The 23,536-nt window shown below is 47.8% G+C and overlaps 1 protein-coding gene across 1 annotated transcript in view; it reads left to right on the top strand.

The window, feature by feature from the left end:
- Positions 1-4,066: 4,066 nt before the first annotated feature.
- ARL13A (ARF like GTPase 13A) overlaps positions 4,067-23,536 on the top strand; it is a 126,371-nt gene continuing 106,901 nt past the window's right edge. The window contains exon 1 of the mRNA XM_077292343.1: positions 4,067-4,192. Within this exon, the coding sequence (XP_077148458.1) occupies positions 4,155-4,192 (38 nt within the window). The 5' untranslated portion in view covers positions 4,067-4,154. The remainder of the gene's footprint in view (positions 4,193-23,536) is intronic.

Here is a 23,536-nt window from a genome sequence, read left to right as displayed (position 1 = left end):
AAATAAAGCTTTTCTTCTGTCTATGTTTGCTCTTGATCTGAGTCTATCCCACTTTAGGACGCAGCCACTCCATGTACAAGATGTGTAATTATCCACTGTTGTCCCACACTTGTGGATCGCTAATTTGCAGTTGCAGCAAAAAAAAAGATTCTGTGTCACTGAGGAACCGACAAACCGGACAGATTTTGGAGTAACATAATAATAATAAATTGATTTCACAATAGGGAGCCATAAGCAGAGGAAGTGGTTCTTAATGGGATTACCGCATCATCCGTCTTCAGGAGCGCACTGCTCCCCTGCCTCCTGGCTTCCTGCTTGCCACAGCACTGGGCACTCCAGATCATTGTCAATTTCAATCTGTGACATGGCTGAAACGCCGGCCCGAACCGTGCGATTGCAAATGCTCCAAGCAGACGCAGGGTTACCTCTGCAGTGATAGAGGAGCGGCCGAGCCCTGGAGCTGGGAACATGCCGCGATCCAGCCAACCTCAGAGCAGCACTTGCAAGTAAAACTGGGGTGACCGATTTGTGAGACTCCAGTTCATGTCGGCAGTCTTTGCCCGTTGTATGGGGGTTCACCAATCTCTTATTTTCTAGGATCCGCTGATTAATTGGTCATCTGTGCGTCACTCCCAATGATCAGATTGCACCAGCCCGGCTCATCAGGGATCCCAGAAGGTAAGAGATTTGCACATTGTCCAGTGGCCAGATATTACCGACATTCCTGATGGATAAAAGCCCGGCGAATCAATGTTGCTTAGAAGCTCTATAAAGGTCTCATTCAGACATCCGAATTGCGAATATGTATCTGTATTTTTAATGGCTACAACACGTACCAATATAATCTATGGGGCTGTTCACATGTCCATGTTTTTTACTGGTTTATGCAAAACTCAAGGAGATATGTCCAGTTTTTCTCTGGAATGCCGAATGAAAACGCGAAAACAAGACCAAGAGTTCGTGAAAAAACACCTTCAGCATCCATCCATGTGCGATCCGTGTGCCGTCTGTATCTAAGATTGCAAACAATAGGAGACGTTTTGTCATTCATTTATCCATCTGGGAAAAATTGATGGCAACTGATGGTAAAAATGGACACATGGACCATACACCGATGAGAACTGATGGTAAAAATGGACAAGGACCGTATACTGATGACGACTGATGGAAAAAATGGACAGACGGGCCATACACTGATGAGAACTGATGGTAAAAACGGACACACAGACCATACACTGATGACGACTGATGGAAAAAATGGACACACGGGCCGTACACTGATGAGAACTGATGGTTAAAATGGACAAGCACCGTATACTGATGACAACTGATGGAAAAAATGGACACACGGGCCGTGCACTGATGAGAACTGATGGTTAAAATGGACAAGCACCGTATACTGATGACGACTGATGGAAAAAATGGACACACGGGCCGTGCACTGATGAGAACTGATGGTTAAAATGGACAAGCACCGTATACTGATGACAACTGATGGAAAAAATGGACACACGGGCCATACACTGATGAGAACTGATGGTAAAAACGGACACACAGACCATACACTGATGACGACTGATGGAAAAAATGGACACACGGGCTGTACACTGATGAGAACTGATGGCAAAAATGGACAAGGACCGTATACTGATGACGACTGATGGAAAAATTGGACACACGGGCCGTACACTGATGAGAACTGATGGTAAAAACGGACACACAGACCGTACACTGATGACGACTGATGGAAAAAATGGACACACGGGCCGTACACTGATGAGAACTGATGGCAAAAATGGACAAGGACCGTATACTGATGACAACTGATGGAAAAAATGGACACACGGGCCGTACACTGATGAGAACTGATGGTTAAAATGGACAAGGACCGTATACTGATGACGACTGATGGAAAAAATGGACACACGGGCCATACACTGATGAGAACTGATGGTAAAAACGGACACACAGACCGTACACTGATGATGACTGATGGAAAAAATGGACACACGGGCCGTACACTGATGAGAACTGATGGTAAAAATGGACAAGGACCGTATACTGATGACGACTGATGGAAAAAAACGGACCATACACCGATGAGAACTGATGGTAAAAATGGACAAGGACCGTACACTGATGACGACTGATGGAAAAAACTGACACATGGACCAGACACTGATGAGAACTGATGGTAAAAACGGACACACAGACCATAGATTGATGACAACTGATGGTAAAAATGGAGAAGGACTGTACACTGATGACGACTGATGGAAAAAATGGACACACGGGCTGTACACTGATGATGACTGATGGTAAAAAAATAGGAAATGGACACAGATGGTATGCAACCCCCTCCTCCTCTCAAAAAACAAAAACAATAAATATTTACTTAACTCCTTAACGACCGCCGATACGCCTTTTAACAGCGACAGTTAAGGGTCCTTATTCCTCAGCGCCGCTTTTTGACGGCACTGAGAAATAAGTGTATAGCGCCCTCAGTGTTGAATAAGTGCAAAAAAATGTCTGATTTCCCATTCATTTCTCCCTCCTCAGTTATAATCTAGCATATCAGAGGAGGGAGAAATGGGGTCCCCTGAGCCCCCCAGTACCTCCACTATCCCCGGATCCTCCTGATCTGTCCCCCGGCCCTCCGCGTCATCTTCCTGGAAGAAAATGGCTGGTGCATGTGCAGTGTTCCCACCGAGATGTGCTGGCCGGTATCTGGCAACAATAGGAGATTTTTCCTATTGGTTCATTTTGATCACTGAGATAGACAATGTCACAGTGATCAAATAAAAAAAATAGTAAATCAATCCCCCCTTTATCATCCCCTTAGTTAGGTAAAAATAATAAAATAAAAAAATGTATTTTTCTCCAATCTTTGCAGTTAGGGTTAGGGTTGGGGATAGGGTTAGAATAGGAGCTAGGATTGGGGCTAGGGTTAGGGTTGTGTTGGGGTTAAGGTTCAGTTAGGGTTGTGTTGGGGTTATGGTTGTGGTGTTAGGGTTAAGGTGGTGTTGGGCTTAGTGTTGTGTTGGGGTTAGAGTTGAGATTAGGGTTAGGGGTATGTTGGGGTTAGGGTTGGGGTTAGGCCTGTGTTAGGGATGAAGTTAGAATTGGGGGTTTCCACTGTTTAGGTACATCAGGGGGTCTCCAAACATGACATGGTGCCTGCCATCCATTCCAGCCAATTATTCATTCAAAAAAGTCAAACGGTGCTCCCTTCTGAGTCCTGCCATGCGCCCAAACAGTGGCTTTTCCCCACATACAGGTATCAGCGTATTCAGGAGAAATTGCACAACACATTTTGTGGTCCATTTTCTCCTGTTACCCTTGTGAAAATAAAAAATTTGGGGTCTAAAATAAATTTTTTGTGAAGAAAGTTAAATGTTAAATTTTTTACTTCCGTATTGTTTTAGGTCTCGTGAAGCACCCGAAGGGTTAATAAACTTCCTGAATGTGTTTTTAGAATGGTGTCACTTTTGGGTAAATTCTTTCATATTGACCCCACAAACCCACTTCAAATGTGAGGTGGTCCCTAAAAAAAATGGTTTTGTAAATTTTGTTGGAACAATTAGAAATCGCTGGCCAAATTTTAACCCTTATAACTTAATAACGAAAAAAAAATGTTTTCAAAATTGTGCAGATGTAAAGTAGACATGTGGGAAATGTTACTTATTAACTATTTTGCGCGATATGACTCTCTGATTTAAGGGCAGAAAAATTAAACGTTTGAAAACTGCAAAACTTTCAAAATTTTTGCCTAATTTCAGTTTTTTCATAAATAAACGTAAGTCATATCGAAGAAATGTTACCACTAACATGAAGTACAATATGTCGCAAAAAACAATCTCAGAATCAGTGGGATCCGTTGATGCGTTCCAGAGTTATAACCTCATAAATTGACAGTGGTCAGAATTGAGAAAATTGGCCTGGTCATTAAGGGACATATTGCAGCCCAGCGTTAGTAAGGCACTGATAGTTTGTGTTTAGTGGCAGCTAATTAGGTCAGTGCTTCAGAAGAACTGTACCCCTCCCTCCATTAGTGCAGGACATCTCAGGATTGGATCTCCCAGGATCCTCTGCTTTCCTCCCTGAGATTAGCTGGACTCTAAGCAATTAGTTAGGATTATAGATTAGTTGGTGCGATGGAGGGAACATTATGGACGTCTAGATCAAGTCTGCAGTAAGTTTAGTGTCTCCCACCACATATAACGTTCTTCTGTATTGTCGTTATCTCGGCTGTTTTCTCTTTGGAACCTTCTGATAATTAAACAATAAAATTGGAGGAACTGATGTCTCTCCTCTGGGTATTATTTAGGTAAGACGAGTGTTCTAGTGCGAGGCAAGGAGACATATTGGGGGACAGATCGTCACTTTTGTCACTCGTGTAGCATTGTTGTCGCTGGTTGGTATCTGTTTGCTAAGTCCAGTATCTGGCCACGGATGTGTCACACTTGGATCAGTTTGGTATTTTTGCATAAATTAGTATTTTCGTTCTGATAATTTTATCCGTACGCTTGTGCTTATGTTCCAATTCACAAATATGTGTTTCTCTGTCCAAGTACCGACTGCAACCGGATGTGGGTCTCCTGACCCGAACTCCATACACTTTTAAGCATATATGATGCTGTGAAGGATTTAGAGATCTGCAGCAGAGAAAATAGGAATTCTATAAAAAAGACAGTATGCAGACCAGCAAGTGACCCATTGCTGGAATCAGGGTCTCAGCCCCTACGTCATGCTGCACTCATGTTACATAATAAAAGCCTGGTGACAGATTCCATTTTTTCACCCCTGAGCCTATTTTCACCTTCCTGACCAGGCAAAATTTTGCAATTCTAACTACTGTCTCTTTATGAGGTAATAATTCAGCTTCAATGGATCCCACTGGTTCTGAGACTGGTTTCTTGGGACATATTGTTCTTCATGTTAGTGGTAACATTTCTTAGATATGACTTGTGTTTATATGTGAAAAAGTGGAAAATTTTGAAAATTTTGCAATTTTCAAACTTTAATTTTTATCCCCTTAAATCAGAGAGATAAGTCACACAAAATAGTTAATAAATAACATTTCCCACATGTCTACTTTACATCAGCACAATTTTCGAACCAACATTTTTTTGTTAGGACATTATAAGGGTTAAAAGTTGACCAGCGATTTTTTTTTCTCGCTTCAAAATTTGCAAAACCATTTTATTTAGGGACCACCTCACATTTGAAATGATTTTGAGGAGTCTATTAGACAGAAAATACCCCAAAATGACATAATTCTTAAAACTGCACCCCTCAAGGTGCTCAAAACCACATTCAAGAAGCTTATTAACCTTTCAGGGGATTCACAGGAGCTGAAGCAATGTGGTAGGAGAAAATGAACATTTCACTTTTTTTCACATAAATTTTAAATTAGACCCCGATTTTTGTCATTTTCACAAGGATAGCACTAGAAAATAACCCCCCAAATTTGTTGTTCAATTTCTCCTGAGCATGTCTATACCCCATATGTGGGGGGAAACTACTGTTTGGGAGCAGGCAGGGCTCGATAAGGAAGGAGTGCCGTTTGACTTTTTGAACGCAGAGCAGACGCCATGCCATGTTTGGAGAGCCCTTGATGTGCCTACACAGTGGAAATCCCGCACAAGTGACACAATTTTTGGAAACTAGACCCCTCAAAGAACTTACCTTGATGTGTAGTGAGCACCGTGAACCCCTAGGTGCTTCACAGAAATTTATAATGTTGAGCCATGAAAATAAAAAAAAACATTTTTTCCACAAAAAAACTTTTTTCAGCCCAAATTTTTTATTTTCACAAGGGTAACAGGATAAAATGGACCCTAAAAATTGTGCAATTTCTCCGAAGTATGCAAATACCCCATATGGGATGGAGTTGGGGGGGCAATTACTGTTTGGGCACATGGCAGGGCTCAGAGGGAAAGGAGCGCTGTTTTGGAATGTAGATTTTGATGGAATGGTCTGAGGGCGTCATGTTGCATTTGGAGATCCCCTAATGTGCTTAAACAGTAGAAGCCCCCCACAAGTGACCCTATATTGGAGTTGATCTAGTGTTTCCTGGTATGTGAATTTTATGTTGTTCTGGCATGTGGAAGTTGTGTAGAGTGCATCAGGTTTGCATATGTGAGTTGTGTAGTGTGCATCAGCTTGGTATATGTGAGTTGTGTAGAGTGCATCAGGTTGGTGTACATGAGTTGTGTAGAGTGCGTCAGCTTGGTATATGTGAGTTGTGTAGCGTGCATTAGGTTGGTGTATGTGAGTTGCGTAGCGTGCATCAGCTTGGTATATGTAAGTTGTGTAGAGTGCATCAGGTTGGTGTACGTGAGTTGTGTAGAGTGCATCAGGTTGGTATATGTGAGTTGTGTAGCGTGCATTAGATTGGTGTATGTGAGTTGCATAGCATGCATCAGCTTGGTATATGTGATTTGTGTAGAGTGCATCAGGTTGGTGTACCTGAGTTGTGTAGAGTGCATCAGGTTGGTATATGTGAGTTGTGTAGAGTGCATCAGGTTGGTGTACGTGAGTTGTGTAGAGTGCATCAGGTTGGTGTACGTGAGTTGTGTAGAGTGCATCAGGTTGGTATATGTGAGTTGTGCAGAGTGCATCAGGTTGATATATGTAAGTTGTGTAGAGTGCATCAGGTTGGTATATCTGAGTTGTGTAGAGTGCATCAGGTTGGTATATGTGAGTTGTGTAGAGTGTATCAGGTTGGTATATATGAGTTGTGTAGAGTGCGTCAGGTTGGTGTACGTGAGTTGTGTAGCGTGCATCAGGTTGGTTTACGTGAGTTGTGTAGAGTGCATCAGGTTGGTTTACGTGAGTTGTGTAGAGTGCATCAGGTTGGTATATGTGAGTTGTGGAGAGTTCATCAGGTTGGTATACATGAGTTGTGTAGAGTGCATCAGGTTGGTGTACGTGAGTTGTGTAGAGTTCATCAGCTTGGTATATGTGAGTTGTGTAGCGTGCATCAGGTAGGTATACGTGAGTTCTGCAGAGTGCATCAGGTTGGTATATGTGAATTGTGTAGAGTGCATCAGGTATGCATATGTGAGTTGTGTAGAGTTCATCAGCTTGGTATATGTGAGTTGTGTAGAGTGCATCAGGTTGACATATGTGAGTTGTGTAGAGTGCATCAGTTTGGTATATGTGAGTTGTGTAGAGTGCATCAGGTTGGTGTATGTGAGTTGTGTAGAGTGCATCAGGTTGGTATATGTGAGTTGTGTAAAGTGCATCAGGTTGGTATATGTGAGTTGTGTAGAGTGCGTCAGGTTGGTTATATGAGTTGTGTAGAGTTCATCAGCTTGGTATATGTGAGTTGTGTAGAGTGCATCAGGTTGACAAATGTGAGTTGTGTAGAGTGCATCAGGTTGGTATATGTGAGTTGTGCACAGTGCATCAGGTTGGTATATGTGAGTTGTGTAGAGTGCGTCAGGTTGGTATATGTGAGTTGTGTAGAGTGCATCAGGTTGACATATGTGAGTTGTGAAGAGTGCGTCAAGTTGGTGTATGAGAGTTGTGTAGAGTGCATCAGGTTGGTGTACGTGAGTTGTGTAGAGTGCATCAGGTTGGTATATGTGAGTTGTGTAGTGTGCATCAGGTTGGTATACGTGAGTTGTGTAGAGTACACCAGGTTGGTATATGTGAGTTGTGTAGAGTGCATCAGGTTGGTATACGTGAGTTGTTTAGAGTACGTCAGGTTGGTGTATGTGAGTTGTGTAGAGTGCATCAGGTTGGTGTACGTGAGTTGTGTAGAGTGCATCAGGTTGGTATATGTGAGTTGTGTAGTGTGCATCAGGTTGGTATGCATGAGTTGTGTAGAGTGCATCAGGTTGGTATATGTGCGTTGCGTAGTGTACGCCAGGTTGGTATATGTGAGTTGTGTAGTGTACACCAGGTTGGTATATGTGAGTTGTGTAGAGTGCATCAGGTTGGTATATGTGAGTTGTGTAGTGTACGCCAGGGTGGTATATGTGAGTTGTGTAGAGTGCATCAGGTTGGTATATGTAAGTTGTGTAGAGTGCATCAGGTTGGCATATGTGAGTTGTGTAGTGTACGTCAGGTTGGTATACGTGAGTTGTGTAGAGTGCATCAGGTTGGAATGCGTGAGTAGTGCAGAGTGCATCAGGTTGGTATATGTGAGTTGCGTAGAGTGCATCAGGTTGGTATATGTGAGTTGTGTAGAGTGCATCAGGTTGGTGTACGTGAGTTGTGTACAGTGCATCATGTTGGTATACGTGAGTTGTGTAGAGTGCATCAGGTTGACATATGTGAGTTGTGTAGAGTACGTCAGGTTGGTGTATGTGAGTTGTGTAGAGTGCATCAGGTTGGTATATGTGAGTTGTGTAGAGTGCGTCAGGTTGGAATGCGTGAGTAGTGCAGAATGCATCAGGTTGGAGTACGTGAGTTGTTTATAGTGCATCAGGTTGGTATATGTGAGTTGAGTAGAGTGCATCAGGTTGGTATATGTGAGTTGTGTAGTGTACACCAGGTTGGTATATGTGAGTTGTGTAGAGTGCATCAGGTTGGTATACGTGAGTTGTGTAGAGTGCGTCAGGTTGTTGTATGTGAGTTGTGTAGAGTGCATCAGGTTGGTGTACGTGAGTTGTGTAGAGTGCATCAGGTTGGTATACGTGAGTTGTGTAGAGTGCGTCAGGTTGGTGTATGTGAGTTGTGTAGAGTGCATCAGGTTGGTATATGTGAGTTGTGTTGTGTAGAGTTCATCAGCTTGGTATATGTGAGTTGTGTAGAGTGCATCAGTTTGGTATATGTGAGTTGTGTAGAGTGCATCAGGTTGACATATGTGAGTTGTGTAGAGTGCGTCAGGTTGTTGTATGTGAGCTGTGTAGAGTGCATCAGGTTGGTGTACGTGAGTTGTGTAGAGTGCATCAGGTTGGTATATGTGAGTTGTGTAGAGTGCATCAGGTTGGTATATGTGAGTTGTGTAGAGTACATCAGGTTGGTATATGTGAGTTGTGTAGAGTGCATCAGGTTGGTGTACGTGAGTTGTGTAGAGTGCATCAGGTTGGTATATGTGAGTTGTGTAGAGTGCATCAGGTTGGTATATGTGAGTTGTGTAGAGTGCATCAGGTTGGTATACGTGAGTTGTGTAGAGTGCGTCAGGTTGGTGTATGTGAGTTGTGTAGAGTGCATCAGGTTGGTGTACGTGAGTTGTGTAGAGTGCATCATGTTGGTATATGTGAGTTGTGTAGAGTGCATCAGGTTGGTGTACGTGAGTTGTGTAGAGTGCATCAGGTTGGTATATGTGAGTTGTGTAGAGTGCATCAGGTTGGTATATGTGAGTTGTGTAGAGTGCATCAGGTTGGTATACGTGAGTTGTGTAGAGTGCGTCAGGTTGGTGTATGTGAGTTGTGTAGAGTGCATCAGGTTGGTGTACGTGAGTTGTGTAGAGTGCATCAGGTTGGTATATGTGAGTTGTGTAGTGTACGCCAGGTTGGTATATGTGAGTTGTGTAGTGAACGCCAGGTTGGTATATGTGAGTAATGCAGAGTGCATCAGGTTGGTGTACGAGAGTTGTGTAGAGTGCGTCAGGTTGGTATGCGTGAGTAGTGCAGAGTGCATCAGGTTGGTATACGTGAGGTTTTGAGGCAGCACGGTGGCTCAGTAGTTAGCACTGCAGCCTTGCAGCGCTGGAGTCCTAGGTTCAAATCCCATCAAGGACAACATCTGCAAAGAGTTTGTATGTTATCCCAGTGTTAGCGTAGGTTTCCTCTGGGTTCTCAGGTTTCCTCCCACATTTGAAAGACATGCTGATAGGGAATTTAGATTGTGAGCCCCATCAGGGACAGTGATGATAAAGGGTGCAAACTGTAAAGTGCTGTGGAATATGTTAGCGCTATATAAAAATAAAATTTATTATAAAAATTATTAGTTGTGTAGAGTGCATCAGGTTGACATTTGTGAGTTGTGTAAGTCAGAAAGGAATTTACCACTATACACAGTTTGAGCACCTTCAGTTCCAGAAGTTCTGGGGCCCACTTTCTGATTTCCAAACACTAGGACCTTAATCACTGCAACTGAAAGTACATAATAATAATAATAATAATTTGTATTTATGTAGCGCCAACATATTCCGCAGCGCTTTACAACTTATAGAGGGGACTTGTACAGACAATAGACATTACAGCATAACATAAATCACAGTTCAAAACAGATACCAGGAGGAATGAGGGCCCTGCTCGCAAGCTTACAAACTATGAGGAAAAGGGGAGACACGAGAGGTGGATGGTAACAATTGCTTTAGTTATTTGGACCAGCCATAGTGTAGGGCTCGGGTGTTCATGTAAAGCTGCATGAACCAGTTAACTGCTTAAGTATGTAGCAGTACAGACACAGAGGGTATTGACTGCATAAAGTGTATGAGAACATGATGCGAGGAACCTGATTATGTTTTTTTTTTTTTTTTAATTTTAATTAGGCCACACAGGGATAGTTAGGTTAATGCGTTGAGGCGGTAGGCCAGTCTGAACAAATGCGTTTTTAGGGCATGCTTAAAACTGTGGGGATTGGGGATTAATCGTATTAACCTAGGTAGTGCATTCCAAAGAATCGGTGTAGCACGTGTAAAGTCTTGGAGACGGGAGTGGGAGGTTCTGATTATTGAGGATGCTAACCTGAGGTCATTAGCAGAGCGGAGGGCACGGGTAGGGTGGTAGACTGAGACCAGAGAGGAGATGTAGGGTGGTGCTGAGCCATGGAGTGCTTTGTGGATGAGGGTAGTAGTTTTGTACTGGATTCTGGAGTGGATGGGTAGCCAGTGTAATGACTGGCACAAGGTAGAGGCATCGGTGTAACGGTTGGTGAGGAATATGATCCTGGCAGCAGCATTCAGGACAGATTGGAGCAGGGAGAGTTTGGTAAGAGGGAGGCCGATTAGGAGAGAGTTACAATAGTCCAGACGAGAATGAATAAGTGAGACAGTAAGAGTTTTTGCAGAGTCGAAAGTAAGAAAAGGGCGAATTCTATAAATATTTTTGAGATGCAAATAAGAAGCGCGAGCCAGTGATCGGATGTGGGGGGTGAATGAAAGCTCGGAATCAAGGATGACCCCAAGACATACTTGTCTGTCCTGCACATCATGTTAGCACAAAAGGGTTGAGCATTGCCATCTGTACAATATGCACGGCCAGCTTCTTGTACCACACCTTGGCTTTTCTCATGGCACTGTCCTTTTGGAGAGCTTGATCAGCGAGATCAACTCCTCCCATGTTCTAGATGGGGGCCGGAACAAAGCGCAGCTGGGAGGAGGCCCCCCATGACTGCTTTGAGCCGGCGGGCTTTTTTTTAAATGATGCTACGGCTGGGGATAGGAGAAGGGAAAAAGGGGAGGGGTTTTAGAAGGGGAGTTAGTAGGGAAAGTGCGGGAAAACCGCCATTCCCTACCTGAATCCAGAAGAAGGAAGAAGTCCAGGATGGCGTCGGCGGAGTCCATGCTGGCCCAGCTCCGAGAGATGGCCAGATCGAGAAGAGGGGGCTGGCTTGAGGCCCAGCTGTCCTCCATCATTGGTGCCGCAGGAGGATCCAGGCAGAGTTTACGGGGCAGGAGGACCAGGCCCCCAGAGAGACTATCTCCGGATCTCCCGGCGCGTGGCAGGCGCAGGCTCCGGAGCCCCTCCAGGGACCCTGCGGGCGGTGAGTCCAGCGGCGCTGCCTCCCCCGGCCGCTCCCGCACCGGCAGGAATCCCAGCACCCGGCCTGCACGCGCCGGGCGTCGGACTCAGGACACCGCCGCTGCTGCTGGGAGCGCCGGACCGGAAGTGCGGCCTGCGCGATCCAGGCAGAGCGCAGCCGCAGCTTCCTCCGCTCCTGGCAGGTCCCCAGATAACAGCGGGCGTGCGGCCGCCGGTCCTCCAGCTACATCCGGTGTCCCAGCGTACAGGGGCAGGGCGGCCGGCGCTTCCCCTGCCCCCGCTTCACCTGCCCCCACCAGATCCACAGGGCCCAGGGGGCGAGCGGCGGCAAGGAGAGGGAGAGCAGCGCGGACAGGAAGAGTAGCCCAGCCAGGCAGAGCGACGCAGCCAGGAGGAGCAGCAGGAGGAACAACAAGTCCAGGAGGAGCAGCACGGCCGGGACGAGCAGCGGCAGGAACAGTCAGGAATTCGGCCCCTTTACCTGCGGCAGGCACCCACAGTCCATCACCTCTCAGGGTGCCTGCTGGGATGTCCACAAGGAGTGCGCAGGCGGCGGACGGTCAACGGTCAGGAGATCTTCTGCGTCCCGCCTATATGCAACGGCGCAGCGGAGGGAGAGTTGCAGGCAGCAGTGTCGAGCTGCCTGCGAGGGAGCAAAGATCGTTACTCGACCGGGCGGGCTCGCCCGGGTTGGAACGCGGGGATCGGTCACGGTCGCCCAGGAGATCTCAGGAACATAGAGCAGCGTTTACCCGTTACCCATCGGGCGGTGAGGTGGCGGGGGATACTGTCGGCGGACGGAGGAGTGGATCGATACAGCAGCTACAGCACGCTCGGGTCCCCCCTGGTGACGAGGAGGCCAGGGGCGCGGGCCTGGGGCAGAGAGGGCTAACGGCGCAGCAGTTCCAGTACGCTCGGGTCCCCCCTGGTGACGAGGAGGCCAGGGGCGCGGGCCTGGGGCAGATAGGGCTAACGGCGCAGCAGTTCCAGCACGCTCGGGTCCCCCCTGGTGACGAGGAGGCCAGGGGCGCGGGCCTGGGGCATCAACGCGGCGACGAGAGGTTGGAGTCCAGCGGTGATAGTCGCGTGAGGTCGGAGCGCCAGGGATCCGGAGGTCCGGCTGGCGGGGACACAGCACCCGCGCAGCCTTGTGAGTATGCCTCTATGTCTGGTTTGTCGCCCGCAGGGGCCGGGTTGCAGGAAAGTAGGAGCGGTCGGGTGGCGGTGTGTGAGGAACGGCAGAGGAGTGGGCCGATTGTGGCTGAGGTGCCAGGTATGCGGGACTTATTGCAGGGTATGTCGCAGATTTTGCGTAGATTAGAGGGAGGGTCGGCGGCTGGGGTTGCCGCATCGCCGGTTGAGGCGTGGTTGTCTGGTCGAGGGGTGGAACCCCAGGCAAGTTGTGGTTTGTTAAGCCCTGGTCAGGCAGTGGAGGTTGCATCGTCAGGTGTATCAGTTTCGGTTCAGACGGAGAAGGATAAAGGCGATACGGTCAAATTAGATGACAGAGCCAAAGGGGAAGTTTATGTGTGCTTTGAAGGGCCGTTGGGAGCGCATTTAAAAAAGGAGGTGAAGGAGAAGATTTGGAGAGACGAGTATGTGGAAATTTTTTCCCTGCTTCCTTTGGAAAAGTTTAACTTGGATAAAGGAAAAAAAGACGATAGCAAAAAGGAGGAGGAAGAGAAGCGGAGGTGGCGGTTAATTCCGCAGACGTTTTTGAACTGGTTGCAGGCATTTGCAATATTGGCGAGTGTAGTGGGGGAGAAGGCGCCTGAGAATTGCTCGGGTTTGTTTTGCTATTTAGACTCGATTGGGGAGGCGCATCGTACATATGGCGGTCAGACGTGGCTGCGGTATGATGAGCAGTTCAGGCAGCGTAAGGCGGTAAGGCCGGAAATTAGGTGGGACCAGAAGGATATAGGCCTTTGGCTGAAGGTTATGGCCCCAGCCAGACATGGGCAGTCCTTTCATGGGTCCGGGGGTGGTGGCAGCCAGCAGTCGGGACACGGAAGCAGTAGTCAGGGTGCACAGGGAGCAAAGGAGAAGTCTGGAACCTGCTGGCAGTTTAACGACGGGCAGTGTAAATACGGTAACACCTGTAAATTTAAGCATGTGTGTTCCCACTGTAATGGAAGTTCACACGGGGCTTCCAAGTGTTTCAGGAAGGGAAAAGGAAAGCCAGCTTTGGGTGCCGGTCAAGGGGGAGAGCCCGGTGAGGCTTCACGAGATGGCCCCCTTTCTAAATAGGTACCCCGATCAGTTGAAGGCGGGTATTATTTTTGATGGTTTTGCGGATGGTTTTAGGATTCCTCCCCCGAGTCACGAGGTTCCTTTTTCGATTAAGAATTTGCGGTCGGCAATGTTGCATGCCGAGGTTGTTGATGTTAAACTGAAGAAAGAAGTGGAGTTGGGAAGGATGTCGGGGCCGTTTTTAAACCCGCCGATTGAGGGTTTGGTGGTTTCCCCGTTGGGGGTGGTGCCTAAGAAAGAGCCGAATAAATTTCGGTTGATTCAACATTTGTCGTATCCAAAGGGTCGGTCGGTAAATGATGGCATCGCCCAAGAGCTGTGCTCTGTTGAGTATACATCATTTGATGCAGCGGTGCTGTGGGTGAGAAGGCATGGCCCTGGGGCCCTGTTGGCAAAGACGGATATTGAATCGGCCTTCCGTTTGCTTCCGGTGCACCCGGACAGCGTTCCGTTGTTAGGTTGTTTTTGGAATGGTGGTTACTATTTGGACAGATGTTTGCCAATGGGCTGCGCCATTTCTTGTTCCTTGTTTGAGACGTTTAGTACTTTTCTGGAGTGGGTGGTTAGGGACGTGGCGGGAGTTCAGTCGGTTATCCATTATTTGGATGATTTTTTGTTTATCGGGCCGCCTGATTCCGCGGTATGCCGTAATACGTTAACGGCTATGTTTTGGGTTGCAGAGCTTTTTGGAGTTCCATTAGCGGCAGATAAGACGGAAGGTCCTGATACGGTGTTGAGTTTTTTGGGAATTTTAATTGACTCCGAGAGAATGGAGTGTCGGTTGCCGGAGGATAAGCTGGCCCTGCTGCAGCAGGAGGTTGATAGAGCTAGAAAGAGGAAGAAGCTGACTTTGAAAGAGTTGCAGTCTCTTTTGGGTAGATTGAATTTTGCATGTCGGATCATACCCATGGGCAGGATATTTTGTCGCAGGTTGTCGGTCGCGACGGCAGGTGTGAAAGAGCCGCACCATTTTATTCGTCTGAGCAAGGAACACAAAGACGATTTGCTAGTGTGGCAACGTTTCCTGTGTAACTACAACGGGCGGTCGTTGATTCAGCAGGAGGTCTTAACAAACTTTGATTGCGAGATATATACGGATGCAGCTGGTTCGGCTGGTTACGGGGCCTATTGCGGTGGTCGTTGGTGTGCCGGACGGTGGCCGGGCCAGTGGAGGGAGTTGGGCCTTACAAAAAACCTGGTCTTGTTGGAATTGTTCCCTATCGTGGTTGCGGTTTCCATTTGGGGGGAAATGTTTGCTAACAGGAGGATTCGTTTTCATTGCGACAACATGAGCGTCGTGTCAGTGATGAACAGTTTGTCGGCCTCATCTCCCCCGGTGATTAAGTTGGTGAGGGAGTTGGTTTTTCGGTGCTTAGAGCTGAATGCTTGTATTTCGGCAGTGCATGTGCCGGGTGTGCAGAACTCAATAGCAGATGCATTGTCTCGTTTCCAGTGGGACCGTTTTCGGGAATTGGCGCCGGATGCGGAAATCTCGGGAGAGGAATGCCCTTTGCATCTTTGGAGCGTGATTATGGACGAGCGGGCCGGTTGATTCAGGAGTCTGTTACGAGTCAAACAAGGGCATCATACGAAGCATCTTGGCGAGTATGGCAAAGTTGGGTGTCGGTGTGGGGCCAGTTGGTGTCTGACGAAGATAGAATGTTGGCAGTGTTATTTTTGATAGGGAAGGCGGCCGAAGAAGGTTGGTCGATTTCGAAGGTAAATAAATTTGTTGCTGGATTGGCTTTTGCTTTTAAGTTACAGGGGTTGGTGGACGCGACGAAACATTTTTTGGTCAGACAGGCACTTAGGGGTTTTAGGAGAGGTACTCAGACGATTGACCGTCGCCGCCCCATTTCGTTTAGCCTTTTAGAACGGTTGGGTGGGGTTTTGGAGATTATTTGTGGTTCGAGTTTTGAGTTGGCGTTGTTTCGTCTCGCCTTTTCATTAGCATTTTTTGGGGCTATGCGCGTTGGGGAGCTGGTGTCAACGTCCAAAGTTAGAGCAGGGGGTTTGTTGGCGGAGGATGTAGAAGTATGGACGGGGGGTGTCGTTTTTTGGATTCGGCGTTCGAAGACTGACCAACTTGGGAGAGGAAAACGTGTGGTGCTGGGGAGGGTTAACGGGTCTCTGATGTGCCCTAGAGGTTGTCTGGAAGCGTACTGGCAGTTATGGTCGGGCAGATCCGGCCCTTTGTTGTGTCACGCAGAGGGGTCCTTTTTGTCACGCTTTCAGTTCATTGCAGTGTTAAGAAGGGGCTTGCGGGAGTTGGGCCTTTCTCCAGATTTGTTTGGGTCGCATTCTTTTCGTATCGGGGCGGCATCAGAAGCTGATAGTTTGGGTTTGGGCGCGGAGGACATTTGTAGGATTGGCAGGTGGACTTCCAATCGTTACTTGAGTTACATCCGTCATTAATTTAGTGGTGTGGTTATGATTTTGGTATTTGACCTCAGTGTTTTTTCTTCATGCTTCTTGTTGCAGGTGTGTCCCCTTACTTAGCCTGGATCTTCGGACATTCGTTCGTTCATTGGGGGGCGCTGCGGGCCGAGGTCAGGCCGGACGGTAGGCAACTGGGGTTTAGTAGGCGTCAGGTTGTCATTCGGTGGTTGGGGTATAGGGGGATGGTGTGGTGCAGGGCCCTTCCTGAATTTTCCAAGGCGGTTCGTTTAGACAGGCAACCTGACATTTTAATTGTGCATTTGGGGGGGAACGACTTGGGCGCGCGGCCTGTCAGGGAGTTGATTAGGGACATACGGTTTGATTTGTTGAGGTTGCAGGTATCATTTCCTGGGGTGTTGATTGTGTGGTCGGACATTGTGCCTAGGAAACGGTGGAGGGGGGCTAGATCTTTGAAGGGTATTAATAGGGCTAGGGTCAAGTTGAATAGGGCAATAGCAGGTTTTGTTTCCAGGAACGGGGGGATTAGCGTTAGACATTTTGAATTGGAGTCGGGGCTTGGTAACTACTGGTTGGAAGACGGAGTCCACTTAAACGCGATTGGGATTGATTTGTGGACTTTAGCATTGCAAGAAGGAGTTGAACGGGCGTTGGTGGCGTTGGGGCACTCACGAGCCTGAGGTGGTCAGGGCTGTTCGTGTGTGGTGGGGGGGTGGGGGTTCTTGGAGTTGACGCTGATTGGTTGGGGGAAGGAATTGGAGCATAATTGCAGGCAATTTAAAATGTGGTGGGGTTGGATCTGGCATTTTGGTATGGGCTCTGGACGGGGTTTTACCCTGGGAGCTGTTGGTGGTTTTTTCTCTTCCCGGAACGGGATGTACGGTGCCCTCGAGCTGGTTTTCACGGCTGAGGGTAATATGGTGGTCGATCTTATATTGTGGGGTTTTTGCCAGATCTTTTTAGCTCCAAGAACCCTCCCCTCGAATTTATACTGTTGTATTTATGTTATGTTAATTTTATTAATAAAGTTGGCCGCTGTGGCCAAAATATCCAAAAAAGAATAATTGGTTATGTTTTATTTAAGTAAAGGTTGGGTCAGTGGGCAGTTTTTGGTGGTTAGGTTACATACGGAGGAAAAGACCGTACTCGGCATACGCGGTCAAGATGGGGGCCGGAACAAAGCGCAGCTGGGAGGAGGCCCCCCATGACTGCTTTGAGCCGGCGGGCTTTTTTTTAAATGATGCTACGGCTGGGGATAGGAGAAGGGAAAAAGGGGAGGGGTTTTAGAAGGGGAGTTAGTAGGGAAAGTGCGGGAAAACCGCCATTCCCTACCTGAATCCAGAAGAAGGAAGACCCACCCACCCTCCCTTGTAGGCTTGTGCTTGGGGTTTTTGTTTAACGAGGGGGGGGGGGGGGAATTGTGGGGCAGAGTTTTTATATATTGATATGGCACGGGATGTTATATAAAAAAAAAAAAAAAAAAAGTGTTTGGGTTTACACTTGGTATGCGGGTTTTTGGTCATTGTTTGCATTTTATTCATTTATTGTCACAGTGGCGGTGGGGGGGTGGGGGTTCTTGGAGTTGACGCTGATTGGTTGGGGGAAGGAATTGGAGCATAATTGCAGGCAATTTAAAATGTGGTGGGGTTGGATCTGGCATTTTGGTATGGGCTCTGGACGGGGTTTTACCCTGGGAGCTGTTGGTGGTTTTTTCTCTTCCCGGAACGGGATGTACGGTGCCCTCGAGCTGGTTTTCACGGCTGAGGGTAATATGGTGGTCGATCTTATATTGTGGGGTTTTTGCCAGATCTTTTTAGCTCCAAGAACCCTCCCCTCGAATTTATACTGTTGTATTTATGTTATGTTAATTTTATTAATAAAGTTGGCCGCTGTGGCCAAAATATCCAAAAAAGAATAATTGGTTATGTTTTATTTAAGTAAAGGTTGGGTCAGTGGGCAGTTTTTGGTGGTTAGGTTACATACGGAGGAAAAGACCGTACTCGGCATACGCGGTCATGTTGTACCCAAGGACAGAGTCTGGTTTGATGACTTGTTTAGAGAGTTTAAGGATATGGCCACTTACTAAAGACTATAGGACAAATGGACGTAAAGCGAAGTCCACAGCTCTAAGGGATAGAGACTTTTTCCAACATGGAGCACTGGTTGCTTAGACATTATTGCTGTGTTTTATTAGATTTTTTCTTGTTGTGTTTTATTAGTGATTTCCTTTCTCATCAGTTCATCCTCAGGAATCAATGTTTACATTCAGTGACAGTAAAGGTACCTTCACACGAAACGACAGCAAAAGCAACGATACCAGCGATATTTTACACTGGTAACCAGGGTAAACATCGGGTTACTAAGCGCAGGGCCGCGCTTAGTAACCCGATGTTTACCCTGGTTACCAGTGTAAAATGTAAAAAAAACAAACAGTACATACTTACATTCGCATCCCCCGCCGTCTGCTTCCCACACTGACTGAGCGCCGCAAAGTGAAAGTGAAAGCACAGCACAGTGGTGACGTCACCGCTGTGCCCTGCTACTGCCGGCGCTCAGTCAGTCAGTCAGTGCAGGAAGCGGACGCCGGGGGACGCGAATGTAAGTATGTACTGTTTTTTTTTTTTACATTTTACGTTGGTAACCAGGGTAAACATCGGGTTACTAAGCGCGGCCCTGCGCTTAGCAACCCGATGTTTACCCTGGTTACCCGGGGACCTCGGCATCGTTGGTCGCTGGAGAGCGGTCTGTGTGACAGTTCTCCAGCGACCAAACAGCGACGCTGCAGCGATCGGCATCGTTGTCGCTATCGCTGCAGCGTCGCTTAGTGTGAAGGTACCTTAAGCAGAGGAAGGCTAGATCTTATGTAAACCTAAGGCCAGACTGGAGATTGCCAAAGGTACATGTAAAGCAATCATCCTCTCAATCCCCTCTGTATCTCATGGTCTCAATCCATTGTTCTTCCAGCCTAGACCCAGGGTAGCTGTCACCACAGGGGGTCTCATGGGCAGTCCCAGGTGATGGAATATGCTTCATTCTGTGAGTTAAGGCCCCGTCACACATAGCGATTTACCAACGATCACAACCAGCGATACGACCTGGCCGTGATCGTTGGTAAGTCGCTGTGTGGTCGCTGGGGAGCTGTCACACAGACAGCTCTCTCCAGCGACCAACGATCAGGGGAACGACTTCGGCATCGTTGAAACTGTCTTCAACGATGCCGAAGTCCCCCTGCAGCACCCGGGTAACCAGGGTAAACATCGGGTTACTAAGCGCAGGGCCGCGCTTAGTAACCCGATGTTTACCCTGGTTACCAAAAAAAACAAACCGTACATACTCACCATCTGATGTCCGTCAGGTCCCTTGCCGTCTGCTTCCTGCTCTGACTGAGTGCCGCCGTACAGTGAGAGCAGAGCGCAGCGGTGACGTCACCGCTGTGCTGTACTTTCACTTTCACTTTGCGGCGCTCAGTGTGGGAAGCAGACGGCAAGGGACCTGACGGACATCAGATGGTGAGTATGTACGGTTTGTTTTTTTTTACATTTACGCTGGTAACCAGGGTAAACATCGGGTTACTAAGCGCGGCCCTGCGCTTAGTAACCCGATGTTTACCCTGGTTACCAGTGAAGACATCGCTGGATCGGTGTCACACACACCGATTCAGCGATGTCAGCGGGACCTCAACGACCAAAAAACGGCCCAGGCCATTCCGACACGACCAGCGATCTCACAGCAGGGGCCGGGTCGCTGGTACGTGTCACACATAGCGAGATCGCTACTGAGGTCGCTGTTGCGTCACAAAACTTGTGACTCAGCAGCGATCTCGCTAGCGATCTCGCTATGTGTGACGGGGCCTTTAAAGGAGAATTTTTAAGGGGAGGGGGAGAACAAGACACATGGGGTTAATCAGACAGTTGTTAGAGGGACTTCAAAGGGAGAGAATCTAAAGGCCCCGTCTCACATAGCGAGATCGCTAGCGAGATCGCTGCTGAGTCACAAGTTTTGTGACGCAACAGCGACCTCAGTAGCGATCTCGCTATGTGTGACACGTACCAGCGATCAGGCCCCTGCTGCGAGATCGCTGGTCGTGTCAGAATTGCCTGGACCTTTTTTTGGTCGTTGAGGTCCCGCTGACATCGCTGAATCGGTGTGTGTGACACCGATCCAGCGATGTCTTCACTGGTAACCAGGGAAAACATCGGGTTACTAAGCGCAGGGCCGCGCTTAGTAACCCGATGTTCACCCTGGTTACCAGCGTAAATGTAAAAAAAACCAAACACTACATACTCACCATCTGTTGCCCGTCAGGTCCCTTGCCGTCTGCTTCCTGCTCTGCCTCTGACTGAGCCGCCGTAAAGTGAGAGCACAGCAGTGACGTCACCGCTGCGCTCTGCTCTCAGCTCTCACTGTACGGCGGCTCAGTCAGAGCAGGAAGCAGACGCCAAGGGACCTGACGGGCAACAGATGGTGAGTATGTACTGTTTGTTTTTTTTTACATTTACGCTGGTAACCAGGGTAAACATCGGGTTACTAAGCGCGGCCCTGCGCTTAGTAACCCGATGTTTACCCTGGTTACCCGGGTGCTGCAGGGGGACTTCGGCATCGTTGAAGACAGTTTCAACGATGCCGAAGTCGTTCCCCTGATCGTTGGTCGCTGGAGAGAGCTGTCTGTGTGACAGCTCCCCAGCGACCACACAGCGACGCTGCAGCGATCAGCATCGTTGTCTGTATCGCTGCAGCGTCGCTATGTGAGACGGGGCCTTAAGCTGGGATGAAAGGATAGTCTATGGAGTTTTAGAGACCGGTTGCCGGCTGGGCTGGATCTTCCTGCTACGTTTGAGGGATCTATCATCTGGATTTAACAAATTTTCTTAAGCATTGTTGATCCTGGGTACATGGATGTTGGTTATGATAGTTGTTGTTTGGAGGAGCCTGGGCTGTGACTACAGACTTTACTGGCGGGAGATACGAAATCTGTGGGCCAACTAAAAGTTGGGAGACAGTAGGTATGCGTCCAGTGGAACTTCCAATCTCAGATTGGGAACTTGTGGACTGAGGACATTGCATGTTGGCCATCTACCTGGATTTGTTGTACAACCATGGATGTATGGAATAAAAATAGCTGCATCGTTAACCTGCCTCGGTGATTTTTGTAACCCAGAACCTCAGATCTTCACAAGGTACCTCGTACAGCGCTGGGGGTCCTGTCATTACAATGTTTGGTGGTAAAGAAAAAAACATCCCTCTTGTCCATGACCACAAGCATGTTGTCACTACATTGGGCTCTGCTTTCATCCTTTCTGAGCAGCTGTTCAATTAGCTCCTTTGGGAGGCCTCTCTGATTTTTGCAGACAGTACCGCATGCTGAGGTAGCTCACACAGAGAGTGACTTGAAAAGTGGGATCCTGGTATAAAAGTATCTACGTAGAGGTGATAACCTTGATCTAGTAGTGGGTGCACCAAATCCCACACAATTTTCCCACTCACTCCCAGGACAGGGGGCAATCAGGGAGTTAAATCTGTGTGTCCTTCCCTTCATTATCGCTAAACCTGTGGGTGTACCCTGAGCACAGTACAGTTTAATTCCATACTTGGCCCTCTTACTGGGTAGGTACTGTCGCATTTTGAGCCTCCCATTGAAATGGATTAGGGACTCGTCCATACAGTTGTCCCTTTGAGGAATGTACATCTCAGCAAACTTGTTGCTGAAGTGATTAATCACTGGCTGAATTTTGAAAAGACAGTCAAAATTGAAGTAATCTCAGGGAGGACATTGCGCATGATTACGGTAATGCAAACATTTGTGGATGGCCTTAAAATGTTTACTGGTCATAACCATGAGGAACAGTGGAGTGTTGCATAAAACATTAACACTCCAATATTGCCTAAGCTCTGGCTTCTTCACTAACTTTGTGTGAAGGACCAGGTCCCAAAACTTCATCATTTCTATTGTGTCTATGTAAGGAGGAAGACTGGGCTGCTGGTACCTGTACCGGTTCCGGAACTGTCAGGGATGCATCCAGTTTTGCCAGGGGGAAAGGATGGGGAACCGGACAGGACTGATGACATGGTGAGAGGGGGCATGGTGAGTAGTGGGAGGAGAGAGCAAGAAGTGCGGGAAGGGACTGAGGTTTCCTGCTGTCAGGGAGAAAAGACAGAGACTGAGGGAGAATGGAGCTGAGACCCCCCCGTGCAGAGCATCGGGCGCACCGCCAGCCGGTGTGAGGTGCTCGCAGAAAAAAACGGGTGCCAGGTGCCAGATAAACTGTATCCCTCTGTGTGGACAGGTGTGCGGCAGAGCACGCACCAGGTAGACACTCCCATGGTGTTACCCCCTTCGGTTTCATGGATTAATGGACTAGGGGCTCAATGGATGGACAGGAACCACCTGAAGACTCCATACCGGCCGTTGCTGCTACTATAACCCTCATCTGACTGTGTGCAGCTGAGGAACATTGGAGTCCCGATAAGTTTAATAACAAGACTGTTGTGTCATATTGCAATCCTATTTGTTTAATTGCCTCATCTCCCTGCGAGGAGTTCTCCCTATTGTTAGACTGCGGCGACCCCTCCAAACACACACGCCCCACCAACCCCAGGAATCCCCTCTCCCAAACCTCCCCAAAGACCATCTGAATAAATAACCAGACAAACACAAATAGCTGATGGATGAAGTTGGTCACAGCTTTAATTTTTGCGTAACATATTTAACAATAATAATAAACTGAATCACTTAAAACTTTACAAAAGACCAGTAGCAAATGCCCTACAATTCTGCAGGCAAGTCAGCCTACATAGCCGCAGTATTCCAGTGCTTCCTTTATTGCAAAACGCCAAGGAGGATCCTGTTTCACACTAAACAGGACTCCGACCCCCACCCATCAAGAACAATGCTCCCTCTATTCCATCCTGAATACCCGACAGTAGGATATCTAAACCAATATCATTGAGGTGTACACCGTCCTGTCTCAACAGGGCAGAATTATCCCCTTCTAGCTGCCGGTGCCTCACTACGACACCAAACTTACACCGCACGAACTTGGCCATGCGCGCATTTACAGTGCATCTAGTGCGCTCCACGGCCGCCCCATCCCGGGCGCCCTGCCACACAGCTCTGGGAACTATCTCTGACCATACTAACCTGAGTTCCGGGAAAAAACTAGAGAAATGTCCTAAGTCCATTCTCATAATCGTCAATAACTCAGCAACTTTATGAGAACATAAGT

The sequence above is a fragment of the Ranitomeya variabilis genome, chromosome 2, assembly GCF_051348905.1.
Source record: "Ranitomeya variabilis isolate aRanVar5 chromosome 2, aRanVar5.hap1, whole genome shotgun sequence".
NCBI lineage: Eukaryota > Metazoa > Chordata > Amphibia > Anura > Dendrobatidae > Ranitomeya > Ranitomeya variabilis.
This window is presented reverse-complemented; position numbering and strand designations above follow the sequence as displayed.